The sequence below is a fragment of the Stegostoma tigrinum genome, chromosome 3 (genome assembly GCF_030684315.1).
Source record: "Stegostoma tigrinum isolate sSteTig4 chromosome 3, sSteTig4.hap1, whole genome shotgun sequence".
Taxonomy (NCBI): domain Eukaryota; kingdom Metazoa; phylum Chordata; class Chondrichthyes; order Orectolobiformes; family Stegostomatidae; genus Stegostoma; species Stegostoma tigrinum.
The window spans coordinates 31,883,296-31,900,909 of record NC_081356.1 but is presented as its reverse complement, the minus strand read 5'-3'; the positions used below and the strand labels follow the sequence as shown (position 1 = coordinate 31,900,909).

Here is a 17,614-nt window from a genome sequence, read left to right as displayed (position 1 = left end):
TGGTAATTTGCAGATATTCAAGCTAGGTCTATCATAGTCTTATAATTGACTCGCCTATAGGATTGTCTTGTTGGTTTGATTTGTTTAAATATTCCATATGACAAATAGTTGCTTCTCATTATTCGTAAAATTCAACAACGAAACAAAGTATGGTGAGGCGTGAGGCTTGCAACTTGCATATATATTCAAAACTTGTAGATAGAACTAAGTATTTAATTAACAATACAGCAACAATGTATAATGAATTCTAAACTGAAAATACCAGACTGTTGTCTTCTCTGTGCATCTATGGACATAAGGTTCAGTAGCAGGAGTAGGTCATATGACCCCTTGAGCCAGCTCTGCCATTAAGATCATGGCTGGTCTGATTGTGACCTAATTTAGCATTCGTTCCTCCTGATATGAATGTGTAATTTTAAAGGGAAATTCTAAAATCTATTAGCAGCTTCATCTGACAGCACAACAAATATGAACATTGGTGATCTGCTTTAACAGGAAGTTATCTGCTCATTTCTTCTTCTACTTGCACTTTCCTGCTTGTGTCTAACTTGTGAGCAATAATCTTAAGGAAAAGACGTATAGATGTGTTTTACCTCTTCTGTGCTTCAAGTGGACACAAGCCGTCTCCTCAAGGATCCTCTGATTTGCACTCATTGTTTTTTGAGGTTCGAGTGCTTCAGAGTTAGCCCTAAAGATGCTCGTTTTCTGATGAGTGACTTGAAAGCTTAGCATTTGACTTTTAGTGGGGCGATTTGCAAAAAAGCAAGAAGCACCACTATTTGTTATCCTGCAGGCCAAATGAATATTTTCGTCTTCATTGTTCAAAGACAACATTTTGCACAGTTGATATGAGCTTTTTCAAACTCTAGGCAAGCTGGTGGGTTAATCTTAGTTTTATGACTGTACCTTCAATGAACAAAACCTGATGGAGTATTGTGCTGTATAAAATGCAGTTGTAATCAAAAAGCCTTGCGCAGTTTTAATGGGAAGGAATTAAAGGAAGGGTAAGCTTCCAAGTGTTTAAAGACTTACTCAAGGCTCCTGTGACACAGGTAATGCCCCTATCTTTAGGCCAGAAGCTCCTGTGTTCTGGACGTGGCAGAACACATCTGAGCTGGTTTGATTTTTTTTGTTAAAAGCAATGAATACTTATTTTCCTGTTGTATTTAGTTCAGCATCTTTAAAGACTGAGTGTTTTTCCAAATTATGACTGATTTCAGCAATACATCATTAAAAACCATTTCTCACGAGTGTGCCATTTTGCAGTTCTGAAAACAAATTGTGCAAAATTGAACAAAAGAAAGCTGTTTAGTTTCTTCAAGAAGAAGTTCAGTTGAATGTTTTTGAATCTGGGTGAGGATGCTGGGAGTGTCTCCTTACTGCTGGTGTGAGTGCCTCTCAATAATTGATAAATGAGACAATGAACCTCCCTGAGTTTGATGAGGGCACACACTAGCTTATCCTGCACCTGTTGCTGTCTTCTGGAGAGTCTTTGTTTCTAAGGTGACAACCAATCGGTCTTTTTGAGGCAGGCTCTCCATGATGCTTGCATCTTTTCAGCTGGAGTATTTGGTTGCATATTCAAGTGACAAGCATACCAAGTAAGGCCAATTTATCTATTTTACCCAATATACTTTACAACTTTCTGTTGGTTTAGACCACACAGTTTGCTTTCCCCAGTCTTTCATCTTCACTTCAAATTGTTTTCATCTGTTTGTTTGTTAATTTGCCTCATTAGCTGGGATTTGTTTGCAGCTATTTTTTCCCCTTTTGGATGACTGATAAGCTTCTGGGTGCTGTTACCAACTATGACAGGTATTCTCTCTTGGGATGTGCAACGTGCCCGCTAAATCTGGTATTAATGCAGCTACTTTTTTCCCCCCCTAGTGATGCCATCGTTGTTGGGACACATGAATAAAATTTGTGACATAACCGTATGAGAGATATTTTAAGTCGTTTAAAATAGAAATTCTGTTTGGAATTTTTAATATACATATTGTATATGTGGGCAGCTGAATCAATATGTTGCAGGGTCTGTGTTTCTGCTGTGAAAGATTGGCTATTCTGCTTTAATATCCTGAATAATTTGATTAAATTAATTCAAATCCTGCTGTTCTTTGAATTATGAATGTTTTTCATGTTGCCTGCCACTGCTTGTACCATCCAGTCGGTAGCTCTGGAGAAAAGAAATTGAATTCCCTGTCTCGCCTGGTGCCTGTCATTGCTCTGTAAACTGCTTTTATTTCATGGTACGCATGAAATGCATCTCAACCTAATTTCAGGTCACATTAGCAAGTGTTGTTTGACTGTCAATTTGTGATAATTGTTTTGATCTTGAGGGCTGAATTTTAACCAAGATATGTCATGATACTATGGTTCTAGGAGGTGTATTTTTCCTTTTGTAGATTAAGAAAGTTGAGACCAAGGAGTTGTGATATGCTCCAAGCCAAAAAAATCTTGAGGCTTTGGGGCTTTTTCAAAATTATAACGAAAGAAGCAACTTGAATAAGTGGGGTCACGCTCCCACAGATCAGGATTTTTTGTTTTAGTTTTCTGCAGTTGCTAAGAACTTGAAGCAGGATGGAGAAACTGTTATTCCCTTCCTATATTAGTGAATTTTCCTTTGCCAAGGGCACATTTATGGCAAGTTACTGTAGCGGAACAGTTAATTAATAGTGGTTAATACATAAAATTTTGTTAAGCATTTTGATAGCCATAGTTAAGCTAATTATTTTAATTTTGTCTGTATCTTAACTAGTGTAAAATTAATGTGTTTTGCTTAAAATAGGACTAGTTTGAACAATAGAATTCCATCTGGAATGATGCCTTATACCATGCCTTATACTTAGCTTTTAAAGTAAGAAAAAAATTAGGGTCTCGACAATTTTAATGTACTTGGAGTGGGTTTAGTCTGGTCCATAACAGGTACTTTATACTTAAGTGTAATGGTTAATTTGCCTACGGCTAAGTCTTGCAGACAGCAGTGTGATAAATAGCCATTGATGTTGTATTTGGCTTATGGATTGGCTAAATGAAGGGCATGTTGTCAAAGTATTGCTCTTCTATCTGTGAGCAATGCTGCGCCTGATCTCAGAGCCAATTTTAAGAAAAACACTAAATACTGATCTACTAGGGTGTTGTATTACATCAGGCTGCTCTTTTCCATTATACATAGAACATAGAAAAGTACAGCACAGTACATGCCCTTCGTCCCACGATGCTGTGCCGTGGAATAATCCTAATCCAAAAATAAAATAACCTAACGTACATTCCCCTCAATTCACTGCTGTCCATGTGCACGTCCAGCAGTCGCTTAAATGTCACTAATGACTCCGCTTCCATGACTACCACTGGTAAACTATTCCATGTGCTCACAACTCTCTGGGTGAAGAACCTCCCTCTGACGTCTCCTCTATACCTTCTTCCTAACACCTTAAAACTATGACCCCTCGTGGCAGTCAATCCTGCCCTGGGGAAAAGTCTCTGGCTATTGACTCCATGCCTCTCATTACCTTGTACACCTCAATCAGGTCACCTCTCTCTCTTCCTCCTTCTCTCCAGAGAGAAAAGTCTGAGCTCAGTAAGACAAGCCCTCCAGTCCAGGCAGCATCCTGGTAAACCTCCTTTGCACCCTCTCCAAAGCCTCCACATCTTTCCTATAATAGGCCGACCAGAACTGGACGCAATATTCCAAGTGTGGCCTCGCCAGGGTTTTGTAGAGCTGCAGCATAACCTCGCAGCTCTTAAACTCGATCACCCGTTAATGAAAGCCAAAACACCATATCCTTGCTTGACAACCTTATCCACCTGGGTGGCAACTTTGAGGGAGCTATGCACTTGAACACCAAGATCCCACTGTTCCTCCACTGCCGAGAATCCTGCCTTTAATCCTATATTCAGCATTTAAGTTCGACCTTCCAAAATGCATCACTTCGCATTTATCCAGGTTGAACTCCATCTGCCACTTCTCAGCCCAGCTCTGCATTCTGTCAATGTCTCACTGAAGCCTGCAATAGCCCTCGATACTATCAACGGCACCTCCAACCTTTGTGTCATCAGCAAACATACTAACCCACCCCTCAACCTCCACATCCAAGTCATTTATTAAAACTACAAAGAGCAGAGGCCCAAGAACAGACCCCTGTGGGACACTACTCAGCACGGACCTCCAGGCAGAATACTTAGCATCTACAACCACCTCTCTGCCTCCTGTCAGCCAACCAATTCTGAATCCAGACAACCAAATCACCCTGTATCCCATACCTCCTGACTTTATGAATGAGCCTGCTGTGGGGAACCTTATCAAATTTACTATAATCTTCTTAAAGTAGCTTGAGTCATGCAAATTGTTTTAAAGTACTATAGTATGCTGTTGACAAAATAGTTGAAGGTCCTCAATCTGCATTCTTTCATGCCCCAAACTTTCTGACTTTTCTATCCTTTCCACTGAGGTTAGCTGTGTCACAGACCTTGTCAAATATAACAACTGGATGTCAAGTTTTATGACACGGTGGATGTTGTGTTTAATGTATCATTTTGTTGTAAAGACTGCCACAGTGAAAGTGGTCTTTGGTTTACTGAAGCATGAAAGCAGCTGATGTGTGTTGTCGGGCCTCACACCAATATTTCAGTCTTAAAATGGCAGGAGAAGGAAAAGCCTATCTGGAAAGGCTAAGTTTAGTGACACAGGACTAGAAAGGATGGCTGGCTAGAGCCAATATATTTTGGTGTATGTTGAGCTTGCATATCATGAAGATAAGAATAACAGAAGTTAACAGAACATCTGTTCTAGTTAACAATGCTAAAACCAAAAAAAAAAACTAATGTTTCATTTTATCAAGATTCCATCAAATAAGTGGAGATGCAGGACAGAAATCTTTAAATTCAGTTCAGTGCCCATTAACAAAATGATGGCACTTCCTTTGCCCTTTGTGAGAAAAACACTACTTCCTCATGCAATCTGCAATAGCTGTCCAACTTGAGAAGTTAAATCATACAGTTGAGTGAAACGTGACAATAAACACCTCAATTATCACCATCGTCAAGGTTAATGTTTTCAAATCTTGCAGAGTTGGACTTGATGATTTGATAACACCTGTTGAAGTGTCTCTGTACGGGTCTGCAAAGCTTGGATATCACCTTGGAGACTTTGTTTTGCAACTTTAGCATCTTGTGTCTTATTGTGGGAGTAGCTAATAAAACTTTCCAATTTGATCAGTCACCAGCTCCATATCATCATCTTGTATCATTATTTCATGAGGCATCATCTAGGTCTTGTAACTGTTGCTTTTTCAGTTCAGTTTCTTCCTTAAGATCTGTAAGCCTGTTATTATTTCATAATGAGGATCAAGTATTTGAGCATGTGCACTTGCAGTGTCATCTACATGCTGCAACTCAATGATGGAAGTGATCTTGGTTTGTTTTCCCAACTCCCTTTCGTGCTCCCCTTGTCAAGGTGTTAGTATGATTATTGCAGAGGCTGATATGATGCAAGTTCTTTGGAACGTTATCACTTGCGCACAATTCAAATTGTTGCTCAGTCTTGAATATAAGCTCACTAATTCAGTCCATGTAGTGTTGTTAATTCTTGTGCTTCAGATTTATTTGTACAGTAAATTTTGCCAGACTTATGACATTTTATAAAACTAGAAATATTACGTACGACAGGTTTGGACTTCTGTTCCGTTTTGACCATCTTCTCTTGACAATGGCATTTTAAATATGGCTTCAAGTTTTCCTTGCTGTGGTCCAATAAGGTGTCAGAATACGGCAGAATGGCGTGTTTTGCCATATTAGTATGCTTCTCTGAGGTGGTTTGACTGATATTTGAGATGCATTGCTAACTGAATCTTGGATTTTTGTTGTATGCTGTCCAAATTGAGAATGCTATGATACATTTTATGTGCTGTTTGTCTAAATTAGATTTAAATGTAAACTGAAAATCATTGAGAATGTAGGCAACCTGATACAGGTGGAAGTATGAAGATCACTGTTTTAGAGAAAATGAGTTATAACCACCTGGACTCAGTGCTGGCACATGATGTAAGTTTGGAAATCAAACTATAGGTTACCTCTGGTTGGAATAATTGTCAGGAATGTAATGGGATCTGACATGATAAAGGTGTTGCAGAAGCTGAAGAAAGACTGGCAATCTTTCCTCAAATGCAGATTGCCCTTTTATAAATAGGGAGGTTCCACCTCTGTTGCCTTTCCTTTGTGGCTATATCAAAATCTTGGAACTATATCCCTGATGGCATTGTGGGTCTGCCAGCAGTAGGTGATCTGTGGTAAGTCAAGAGGACAGCTGGCCACAAGCTGCTGAGGGGTGACTGGTGGGCTGTGGTTATTAACCTTTTCCAATGTTCTTTCTAAGCTGCTTGGCCATACTGCTACTGTGAGGGTCTGTTGCTGTATGCAAACCTGAGGTCTGTGCAGACAAAAACATTAGGCAGAATGCTGATGTCAACATCTATGAATTTTTAAATTAAGGATGAAAACCCTTGTTTTTGTTTTGAAAACCTTTCCAACCAATCATCTGTTTTGTCTCCTCTTCTCCAACATGGGCCATATTGGGAATGTATGAAGCACAACTTAAATTGATATCCATCCCTACTTCATGTTAATACTCTGCTCAGCCCCACTCAGGGTCTAGTGAAATCTTGGCATTATACCATTTTTGACAAATGGTTAAAATAAAATGACTAACTTTGATAAATATGGGTATCAGTTAAACTGGCTTTTTGGAGACTCTGTTCAAGACAGTTAAATTGATAGTCATATACACCAGATGTTTTTGCAATATTCTAAAGCAAAAATACTGCAGGCACTGGGAATTGAAATTAAACTAGTTTTTTTTTAAATCACATGAGATATAGCCGCCTTTCACTGACCAGCACTTATTGCCGGTCCCTAGAAGATGGTGGTCAGCTGCCTCCTTGAAATGTTGCAGTCCACATCTCAGTTGACCCACAATGCCCGAAGAGACACTTCCACGATTTCCTCCCAGCGTAGATGAATAAATGACGATATAATTCCAGTTGCAGGATGGCAAGAGGGTAACTTGCATGCGGTGGTGATGTTTCCATATAATGCTGGTCTTGTGCTTCTTGGCAGAAGTGGTTGTATGTTTGGAAGGATTTAGGGTGAATTTTTGGAGTGCATCTTGTAGATGGTACACATTGCAGCCACTGAGCATCAGTGGTGGGGGGAGTGGCTGTTCGAGGGCAAGGCTGGGCTGCTTTGACACGGATTGTGCAGGTTCTTGGTTTGTTGAAGCAGCACCTATCGAAGCAAGTGGGGGATTATTCCATCACGTGCCTGACTTGTGCTTTGTAAATGGAGGATAGGCTCTGGTGAGTTACTTGAGAATATTCCCAGCCTCTGACCTGGTCTTGCACTGTGTTTATTGGTCCTGTCAGTGTTGACCTTACACAGAGCCATGGATACAGTGAATAGCAAGTGCCTCTGTCCAGCTTGGATCTGTTAACTGCTCAGTGACCTGTTTGCAAATCTTGAGCCTTTTGGACCCAACTGCAAGTGATGGTCTTAACCATAAGCCCTCAAGGAAATTTTGTGCTTATTCCTGAAATTTGTTACTGAATGCTGCATATAATTACATTATATTTGAGATGATCAAATTATCATTACTTTATAATAATTCTAAATACTTAGAGCTGTTAATTTCAACATTGCTATTGTGAAGGAGCAGACATTCAGAACCAAATCTCTCTCCCAGATAGAGGGAAACAAAATGATCCTAGTATGTTCCACATTGTTGCTCTCTGTATGGCTGTATCAGCTAAGATAATGTGATCAGGTTATCAGGGTTTTACCTTTTGAAATTGGAAGGACATGAGGCCAGGGGTTGTCAAGAAGAGAATAACACTCTCTTTAATTTAAAAAAAATCTCCAGCACTCTTCCTCAAAATGACACATCAATAAAAAGTCTTTGCTATTTGCCTAACTGAAATTTGAGTAATAATTAGAACATAGAACAGTACAGCACAGAACAGGCCCTTCAGCCCACAATGTTTGTTGGATGCTGTTTACCCTTTGTTAGCATACTCATTGTGCAGCCTGTGTTCTCAAGCTTGTCATCAAAGAAATCCTGGTTGGAATGTGGTGCAGTTCAGAGACAAAAGAAATATTGAGAGGCAACGTTGCGCTTTAGGCAATGTAGTTTTGCATAAAATTGTCAAGATTTTGATTACCTGTTTGTTTATATTGAAGATTGAAAAGAGGCGCATTTAGTCTTTTATCAAGTTAACAACATATTTCCAAATATCTTATGAATTTTAAGTTTGTTCCAAGCATTGAGCAAACATGATCCCATTATGGTTTTAAATATTGATGTGGTTTAATAATGTACTTAAGGGAAGGAAATCTGCCATTCTTGCTCATTTAGCCTACATTTTGATTGCAGACCCACAAGCAGTGTGATAAATTCTTAAGTGCCTTCTAGGCATTTGGGAGTGTGCAAAGAAACACTGGAGATGCCCACATCCGTTGAGCTCATAAAATAAAAACGTCGATTGTTTATACAAATTGGTTCCACTTAGTACATTTGTTAATAACAATGATTTTTGCACTAGAGTTAAATGAATCAAATTACTGAAGTATTTGATATCTTTTGTTTTCCAGCGGGGATCTGACGAGCTTCTTTCTGCTGGTATTGTTAACGGCCCATCTACCATGAGCAATTCTACTCCAGCGACAGGTACTTGTCATCTGCCTATCAAATCTACTAGTAATGCCACTTTGAATACCTAAAACTAAATGAAACTTGCTTCATTGCTTACTGATTTTTTCAATGTGCTTAAATCTAATATTTTACTAACCTGAAACAACAATGTTTAATGAAATATGTTCAGTAAAATTGAATGTTAGAAATTATAGTACAGTACATTCTAAGAAGTGAACACATTGTGCTTTGAAAAGCTGATGAGTTTTAACTGTGGATACGTAAAATTTTACTTGTTTGTATGAACTGAGTTCTGACTTTGTGGTGACACAACTGACAGTGTGGTTGTAAAAATTAATTTCAACAATGTAATTTGATGTTTTCTAAGTGCACTCTAATTCATAACGGTTTTAATCTTGCACTAAGTGTAGTGAACTGGACCATGATTTCTTAACTTTGAAGCTTACCTTTGTTAAAACCATTGAGTGTATTCTTCATGTTTGCCCTTCACTATTTCATGATTTATAAATTTGGGAAAGATGGATAAGTTGGTTGTCGATTGCAGTTTCCAATGCTGTAAAACTCAGTGAGTTGAAATATTTGATTTACCTTTGGGACGTGAATTTGACTTTTAGTTTGCTCTGCATGCTGTTTGCTTAATGGCTGAGCCAGTAGTTGGAGCCCCCAGATTGGTTTTCAACGGCTTTTGTTTCACCCCTGCTGTGTTGTAGGATGTTATTGTGCTTTCTACAGCGCTCCATACCTGTGTACTGGTGACTCCCTAGACTCAGCATTTATTTGCAGCCAAGGTGTTCGATTATAATAAATTTACCGATGCACGTAAAGAACCATCATTTGTGTACCTTGAAAGTTGATGGGCCAGAAAGAGAATAATGACTGCTGTTGTAGCTATGAATTAGTGTACAGTGGCCCATTTTAAAGTCCAGCTCCTTGGATGCCAGGGTCGTAGCATGATTAGATTCTTCTCATTCCTGTAGTGTTGACCAGCCAAATTTCAAAAAGAAATCTGGTTAGTACAGTCCGTAAAATTTGTTCCTTCAATATTAGCCTTATAAGGATATTAATATCCACGGAACTGTACCACAACATGGTTCACCACTCCCAGCGGAGGTGATGAGAAGATAAAAAATGAAGTTTTATATGGCCTTGAGCATGGGCCAAAAACAACTATAAATTGATGATTCAATTAAAAATAATTTCTAGTATGTACTTAAGCTGCCAGCAACCTGGCCGCTCGAGAATGACGTTCAGGTACTTGGCATTAGTCTTTGGTCATTTTAGTTTGCTGGCCTGTTGGATCTGTAAACATGTATGCCCAGAATTGATTCCAACCTGGATAAGATGTCAGTTTTGGAATTATTTCTTAACATAGTATCCCTACAGTGTGGAAACAGGCCCTTTGGCCCAGCAAATCCACCTATTACAAGGGGGCATAGTTTTAAAGTGAGTAGAGGTAGATATAGGGGAGACATCAAAGGTAGATTATCAGTCAGGGAGTGGAATGCATAGCTGGAGAGGGTAATGGAGACGGCCTCATTAGGGGCATTTAAGTGGCTATTAGAGAGGCATATGGATGATAGTATAAGGTAAGGGTGGAGGTTCGATAGACCTTAGGATTAGGGTAGAAGTTCAGCACAACATCGAGGGCGAAGGGCCTGTACTGTTCCATGTTCAACGACGCTCAGCATCCAACTCAGACCATCATCCTCCCCCTCCTCCTCTCTCATGCTCTCGGTCTCCCTGCACTCCACACGCGCGCTCTCACTCTCTACTACCGGTAATTTAGCATGGCCAATCCACCTTGCGTGCACATCTTTGGACTGTCAGGCACGGGCAGAATGCAAACTCCACACAGAGAGTCGCCTGAGGGTGGAATCGAACCTAGTGCTTTGAGGCAACAGTGCTATCTGCTGAGCCATTCTTGTATCTGTAATTTGAGTACTGTAACGTTAGAGGGTGGTTAAATTTTTGTCAGTGTCCATGGCAGACAATAATTATCTTCTTCTTGATACCTGCTACTGCAAAACAGAATTTCCTCCAGCTAAATATGGGAAAACGAAAAGTATTATCCATGAAGGCTGATGCAAATTAAATACCTATGGCTCCTGTATTGTGCACAAGCAATCAAGCCTGGCTGTTCCCGGAATCATACAGAAGTTCAAAATTTTACATGAACCACCCAATTTACCAGCCTGGTAGATACAGGTTAACGGTAAACATGGACCAGTTTCTGTACTTAAGAATCACTATTTGTTACAAACTAATAGATTCTAATCACAGATAAATAATTATGAACTTCCATTCCATAACTACTGATTAAAATTCTAACCCCCTTCTTCATCACCCCCTCCTCTCCCCCCCCCAAAAAAAAAGAGAAAAACCTACACACGTGCATATGTGTGCACACAGACAAAAAATTGTTTTATTGGTGGAGGGGTGAAAGAAACTGGGAATGTCAATTCAGCAGCACAGTTCACTGGATTTATTGAGAATGTTTTTGCTTGCCAGGACTTGGTGTTCTTCAGTCTCCTTTCTCCAGTCTTCTTTCACTTTGCAGGGAAACAAACTGTCAAGTTACTAGATAGAGGGCGTAGCATACAGCAACTAGTGGGAAAAAATAAACTGTCTTTTTTCAGACTAGATATTTTTACCCAAGAGGCACCACTTCCTCTTCCAGAGGTTCAAAAACTTCTCATTTTATTGTTCACATGCACAAACTATTCAGTTATCCAGGAACCAGTCAAAGTTGTCATCAGGCTGACCTTGGGCATCCACCAATTCCTCAGACCAATTATCAGTCTGTTGTTGCAAGGATGAGACTTCTAAAATTTAAGCAGGGAAGAGCAGGATCAAGTATTAATTCAGGGTTACACAAGGCTTCACAAGGTTTGTGAAGAAGACTTGAAGTATGTAGGCAACTGAAAGTTTGGATGACCTCTGGCTTATGGAGGGTAGATTATAGGAGGCTAGTCAGGATTGTGCTGGATAAGTCGAATCTAAAAGTATCCAAATACATACTGAATGAGGGTTTCAGTTGCATATGAACCAAAGCAGGCATGGAATTGGGTGGTGCCACAGAAATGGAACTAGGCTCTGAATGACTTATCTCTGTGGTCAGAAGCTTGTCAGGGTCAAATCTGACACCTTTTGATGGTGTCAGGAGTTCGTGAAATGAGTTGAAAGTGGATATTGGTTCAGTCTTCACATGTTTAATTGGAAGAAACTTCTGTTTGCCTTGGATATTGCATGATTTGTCCGAGGATATGTAGAGGCGTTTAAGGAGACGGTATTGAAGTAGAACTAGATATTGTTGGTATCTAGAATTGTAGTGGTATAGCATGAAAACAGACCTCTAGGTCCAACTTGCCCATGCTGACCAGATATCCTAAAATAATCCAACCCCATTTGGCCCATATCCCTGTCTACCCCTTCCTATTCATATAATGTTGTGTATGAAAAGATGTATGTAATATTGCAATTATACCAGCCTTCACCACTTCCTCTGGCAGCTCATTCCAATACATGCACCACTATCTGTGTGAAAAAGTTGCCCCTTGGGTCCTTTTTTAAATCTGGAAGCTCTCATGTTTTTGGTGCTGTGGGGCAGTTTATAGCCTAGAAATAAACAGTCAAGAATGGAGGCTGAAGGTATCAGAGATAATGGTGTGGGTACCGAAAATGCCTTAGTTTGTTTTTCTGTTTCTGTTCTATCCCCACAATTTTTTATCAGAAAAGAAAAGTCATCCAGGGTACAAATGAGCTAATCACAAATTTCCTACTGCTGAGTTTTGATAATGGATTCTGTTGAAGAGAGCGTGTTATGAACTACTTGGATCACTGATGTAAGAGCATCGTAGGATATACACTAACCATGTTATTTTGCCTCCGTGTGTTTGAAGGAATTGGCTCAGCCATTATACTTCCAAAATGCTAAAAATACTCCTATTTGGGGATGCAGGCTGCAGATCTGTGAATCTTTACTTTGTTGCATCTTCTAATGGGCCACCTGTAGTTTAAATTGTGTCCTACCCAAAAGTAGAAAGCACTTTTTTAAGGCATTAGCTTTTCAAAAACAAAACTGTTGAGCCACAGATATTGCTTGGCAATGCTCAAGTTTGTTATGGCAGTGATGGAAAGCTTGCTGTCGGGCACTGGTGCCCCCTTCTGACTGCAGTCTGGCTCAGCATCAAACAGTTGAAGGATGGAGTTGTTGATTTGGAAAAGGAGCTGATAGCAGGGACAGAAGATAATTATGAAATTAGCAGATTGAAACTCATTGTTTATTTCACATACCTGCAAGAATTTATTGATTTGATTTGAAATAACATTGTTTACAATACTTTCACCTTAACCGATGAGTGCCTTCCAAGTAAAATGCTTTTTTCCCACATTTCTAAATTTCTGTCAGATATATTGAGATCAGTAATGTGTGAGGAAAGCTCCCTAATTGTTAAATTAATTCCAGCACTTGGGCTTTAGTACATGTATTTGGACCCTCATTTGTGCTTAGTGCATGAAGAAGAAATGACTTCCTCTTAATCATTCAGTAGATTGCACACGTGACCTTTTTATTCTGTTCTCAATTTGATTTGAGCCAACTTTCCATTCTGTTCATTATCTCTTGTATATGTTAAGATTATCTTTTCCGAAAAGGCGAGAGTTTTCTCTTGATCTTGGGGCATTAATGTTAGCGATTGATCTCATGACTCTTTGCACACTCTGAATGTTGTCTTTGATTTTTAGCAACCAGAACTCAGTGCGGTTTTCAAATTGTATTCTGATTGGAGTGACATACAGTTGCATCATGACCCCTGAAATATTTACTTAATAGGCAAATGGATTTTGCAACATTTAGATATATTCAACACTGTGTCTGTATTACTTGTGACTTAATTTTATCCAAAGTTTTGTTTGATTAGAAAATTCATGGAAAATTTGATCCATTCAGTTTAATGTCTGAATTGCTGTACTTTACACCTGAGTGAATTAAGTTTTCAGTCTGAATACATTTTATGTTGTTGACTGTCATTTCCAAGGTGTCACTCATAATTCCACTACCTGTCTTAGTTGGTATTGCTTTTTAAATTCACTCGTGGGACATGGGCAACCCTGGTTACCTAGCATTTGTTTCTGTCTAGTTGCTCTGGAGGAGGTGGTGATAAGCTGCCTTTGTGAACTGCCACAGTTCGTGTGCTATGTGTAGACCCCTAAGTTTCTGTTAAATGATAACAACCACCCCCCCCGCCCTGCAAACCAAACTGTTGAGAATGGAGGACTCTAATGGTAACTCTGTTGAATGTCGCAGGACGTTGGTTAGATTATCTCTGGAGATGGGCCATTGGCATTTGTTTGGCATGAATGTTATTTGCGCTTCTTACTTGTTGCCTGAAGCCTGGGTATTGTCCAGATCTTGTTGCATTTGAATATGGACTGCTTTAGTATTTGAGGAGTCACAAATGGTGCTGAACACTTGCAACCGTCGGCATATATCCACAATTCAGATTGTATGATGAAGGGAACGTCAATGAAACAGCTGAAGATGATTTGGGCCTAGGGCACTATCATGAGGAAATCCTCAGTCCTGGTGCTGAGATGATTGACGACCATAACCATCTTGCTGTGTGTAATCGTGTATGATTCTAATCGGTGGAGGATTCTCCAGCTACCACCACCTCCACCCTGTTTTCCGCACCCCCCCCCCCCCCAAAAAAAAAGCCATGCTCACTTGGATGTGGCCTTGATACCATAGGTTGTCACTCTCAACTCACCTCTAGAACTCAACAGTTCAGTCTGTGTTTCAACCTCGGCTGTAATGAGGCCAGGAGGTGAACGGCATCTGCAGAAACAAAACTCAACACATTGTGCAGGTTGGTGCTAAGGATTGGTGACACTTTCAGTATGAAATGCCTCTGAGACTTCCTTGATATTCTGTGCAGGGCATTGAGTTGCCTGAAGACTGGCATCTGTGATGCTGGGGCTACTGGAGGAGGCAGAGATGGATCATCCTCTTGGTTCTTGTGTCTGAAGATTGTGGTACATGTCTCCATATCATTTTCCTGGCTCTTCCACTATTGGAGGCGGTGGCTCCACAAATATCCCCATTCCCAATGAGTTGTTTAATTGCCCAGCCCCATTCATGTCAGGACATAGCAGCGCTACAGAGCTTAGATCTGATTGTGGGATCGCTTTGACTTGTCTTTCACTTGCTGCTATGCTGTTTGGCACATACCCAGTCTTGTTTGGTAGCTTCGTCATGTTGACACCTTCTTTGTTGGCAACTTTTGCCAATTTTCCCTGTATTTCTGACTCTGTGATAACTCACTGGAGCACCCTGGAGCTGTGCAAAAAGAGGAACACCTGTACAGAATCTTTGCAAACAATAGTTACCCTAACAGCTTCGTCTGCCAAAGCCTGGCAAGCAGACAACAGCAAGATGACACTGTACGTCACAATACTCTGGCTGTCCTACCCTATGTTAGAAATACATCACAACTGACTACAAGACTCTTACAATCTCTTGGAATAAGGATAGCGCACAAACCAACAGCCACATTTTTCCAGTTGCTCTCAAAGGAGATCCTGCACCCACAATGAGCAGGCCAAATGGGATTCATAAAATACCATGCAGCAACCGCGAGAAATAATAATACGTAAGGCAGACAAGCAGGAAACTGGCTACCAAGATACATGAACACCAACTCGCAGCAAAATGGCACAACCAACATTTCAATACACTCCGACATAGAAGAGCATTTAATTTGACTAGGATAAAATTACTGTACTAGGAGAAGCAAGGCAAAGACAAGCATAAGAATTCCTGGAGGCCTGGTTTTCAACCATCAATGCAATTAACAAACATGTTGAAATAAACCCCCATATACGTACCACTATGGTACAAAACCAGAAACCAGTGTGCTGACATGACATGTTTGTGTGGAGTTTGCATATTCTCCCCGTGTCTGTGTAGGTTTCCTCCGGGTGCTCTGGTTTCCTCCCACAGTCCAAAGATGTGCAGGCTAGGTGGATTGGCCGTGCTAAGTTGCCCGTAGTGTTCAGGGGTGTGTGGGTTATATGGGGTGGGGTCTGGGTGGGATGCTGCAAGGGGTGGTGTGGACTTGTTGGGCCGAACGGCCTGTTTCCACACTGTAGGGAATCTTTTAAAAAAATCTAAAAAACTTGCTTGGTCCTGCACCCTACCTTTTCCTGGTAGCTCCAAACTTTTCCAAAATAATAAATAGCATGGAAGTGACAACAAAAAACTCTGCTTGGTTATTTTCATTGAAGGCTCAGAAGGGAGAGAGTTGACAGAGGTGGGCCTTTTGGGAAATCAAGGCATGGTATACGTGGTGTACTTCTGACAAATACCACAGACTGCCGTGTCAAATTGTAAAGGATAGCCGTACAGCATAGAAACAGATGCTTTGGTCCAACCACTCCATGCCGACCATGTTCCCAAACTAAACTAGCCTGTGTTGGGCCCATCTCCCTCCAAATCTTTCCTATGCATGAACCTATCCAAATGTCCTCTCAACATTGTGACTGTACGTGCGTCCATCACTTTCTTTTAAAAAAAAGCACTCCAGTCTTGAATTTTCCCACTCTAGAGCATAGACCCTTGTCATTCACCTTTATTCATGCCCCTCTTGGTTTTATAAAATTCAATCTCCTGTGCACCAGTGGAACAATCCTAGCTTTTCCAGTCTATTTCAAAATCTCAAATCCTCCATTCCCAGCAACTTCCTGGTAAATCATCTTTAAGGCTGGGAATATTTGCAGTATAATATTAATCAAGTTGCATAATGGATATATAATTGATAAGGTATTTAACAGTCCAAGATTTTTGTGGGAAGGGAAATATTAGGTCACGATGCTCAAATTAAAACTTGAATGGATAGAGGAGCACAGGATTCTGGCAGTATAAATGTACAAATCATTGAAATGCCAAACTGGTGAAAAAGTGAAATGGCTAGATATTTGCTTAAAATGTGGAAGCAACATACAAGCTGGATCATCCTGTGACAGGGTCAGATCGAACTTCTGCAGTCCTGCCACATTCCAGTTATGAATGGTAGTGTACAATTGAGAAAGTGATCACAGCAGCACGGTCCAAAAACAATCTGTGTTAACCCAGTATGTTTTTGCAGAAGATTGAGTTGAACCATTTGCTCCTATTTTCAACCAGAAACTTGAAGTTGGGTGATCAATTGTCACATTGTTTTGAGGCACCCACATCATTGACCATCTCCAGCCAATTCAGTTTGTGCAATACTGACAAATGTTGAAATCACTGGATACAGCTAAGTCTGTGACAGCATCCTTATTGTGATGTACTGAAGATGGTTTTCCAGAGAAACTGAAGCACTGGTATCGACTTGACAATAGGGAAAATTGCCTAGGTTAGTTTTGTCACCAAAACTCTGGGCAAACCCAGTATAGCCAATAACTACCCCCATCAGTGAGATTGCAGTGATGGAAGGTGGTATTGATTTATCAAATGGAAATAATTCAGCGACAACCTGCATACTTTGCTATAGGTTCAGCCAAGACAGCTTCATTCTGGAACTCAGAACAACTCTTGGCCCAAAAGGGGCAAAACTGAATTGTAGAGGTGAGCTGAGAATGATTGCCATTGCTATCAAACAAGCTTTAGACCAAGTATTGCATCAAGAAGCCCTAGAAAATTGAAAGGAATAGGAATCACATGGGGAACTTGTTAATGATTGGAAAGAAAAATGCTTTTGCCTTTGGAACAGAATTACTTTAGCCTGAAGGTATCACTGCATGGGTTCCATCTTGTGTTCTCGGAAGGCTGGGGGTGGCTCATGTGCTTTCATTTAAGAAAGCTGCAAACAAAAAAGCCAGGTAGCCAAAGACTGGTGATTCTGACTGGGTAAGTTGTTGGAGGGGATTTCA

At 40.3% G+C, this 17,614-nt stretch overlaps 1 protein-coding gene across 3 annotated transcripts in view; it reads left to right on the top strand.

Annotated features, from left to right (window-relative positions):
* The window catches only part of ptbp3 (polypyrimidine tract binding protein 3), a 106,355-nt gene that overhangs the window by 37,949 nt on the left and 50,792 nt on the right, over positions 1 to 17,614 (top strand). For all 3 annotated transcript variants that reach the window (XM_048528134.2, XM_048528133.2, XM_048528132.2), the window contains one exon: positions 8,641 to 8,716. In XM_048528134.2, the coding sequence (XP_048384091.1) occupies positions 8,692 to 8,716 (25 nt within the window). In that variant the 5' untranslated portion in view covers positions 8,641 to 8,691. The remainder of the gene's footprint in view (positions 1 to 8,640; positions 8,717 to 17,614) is intronic.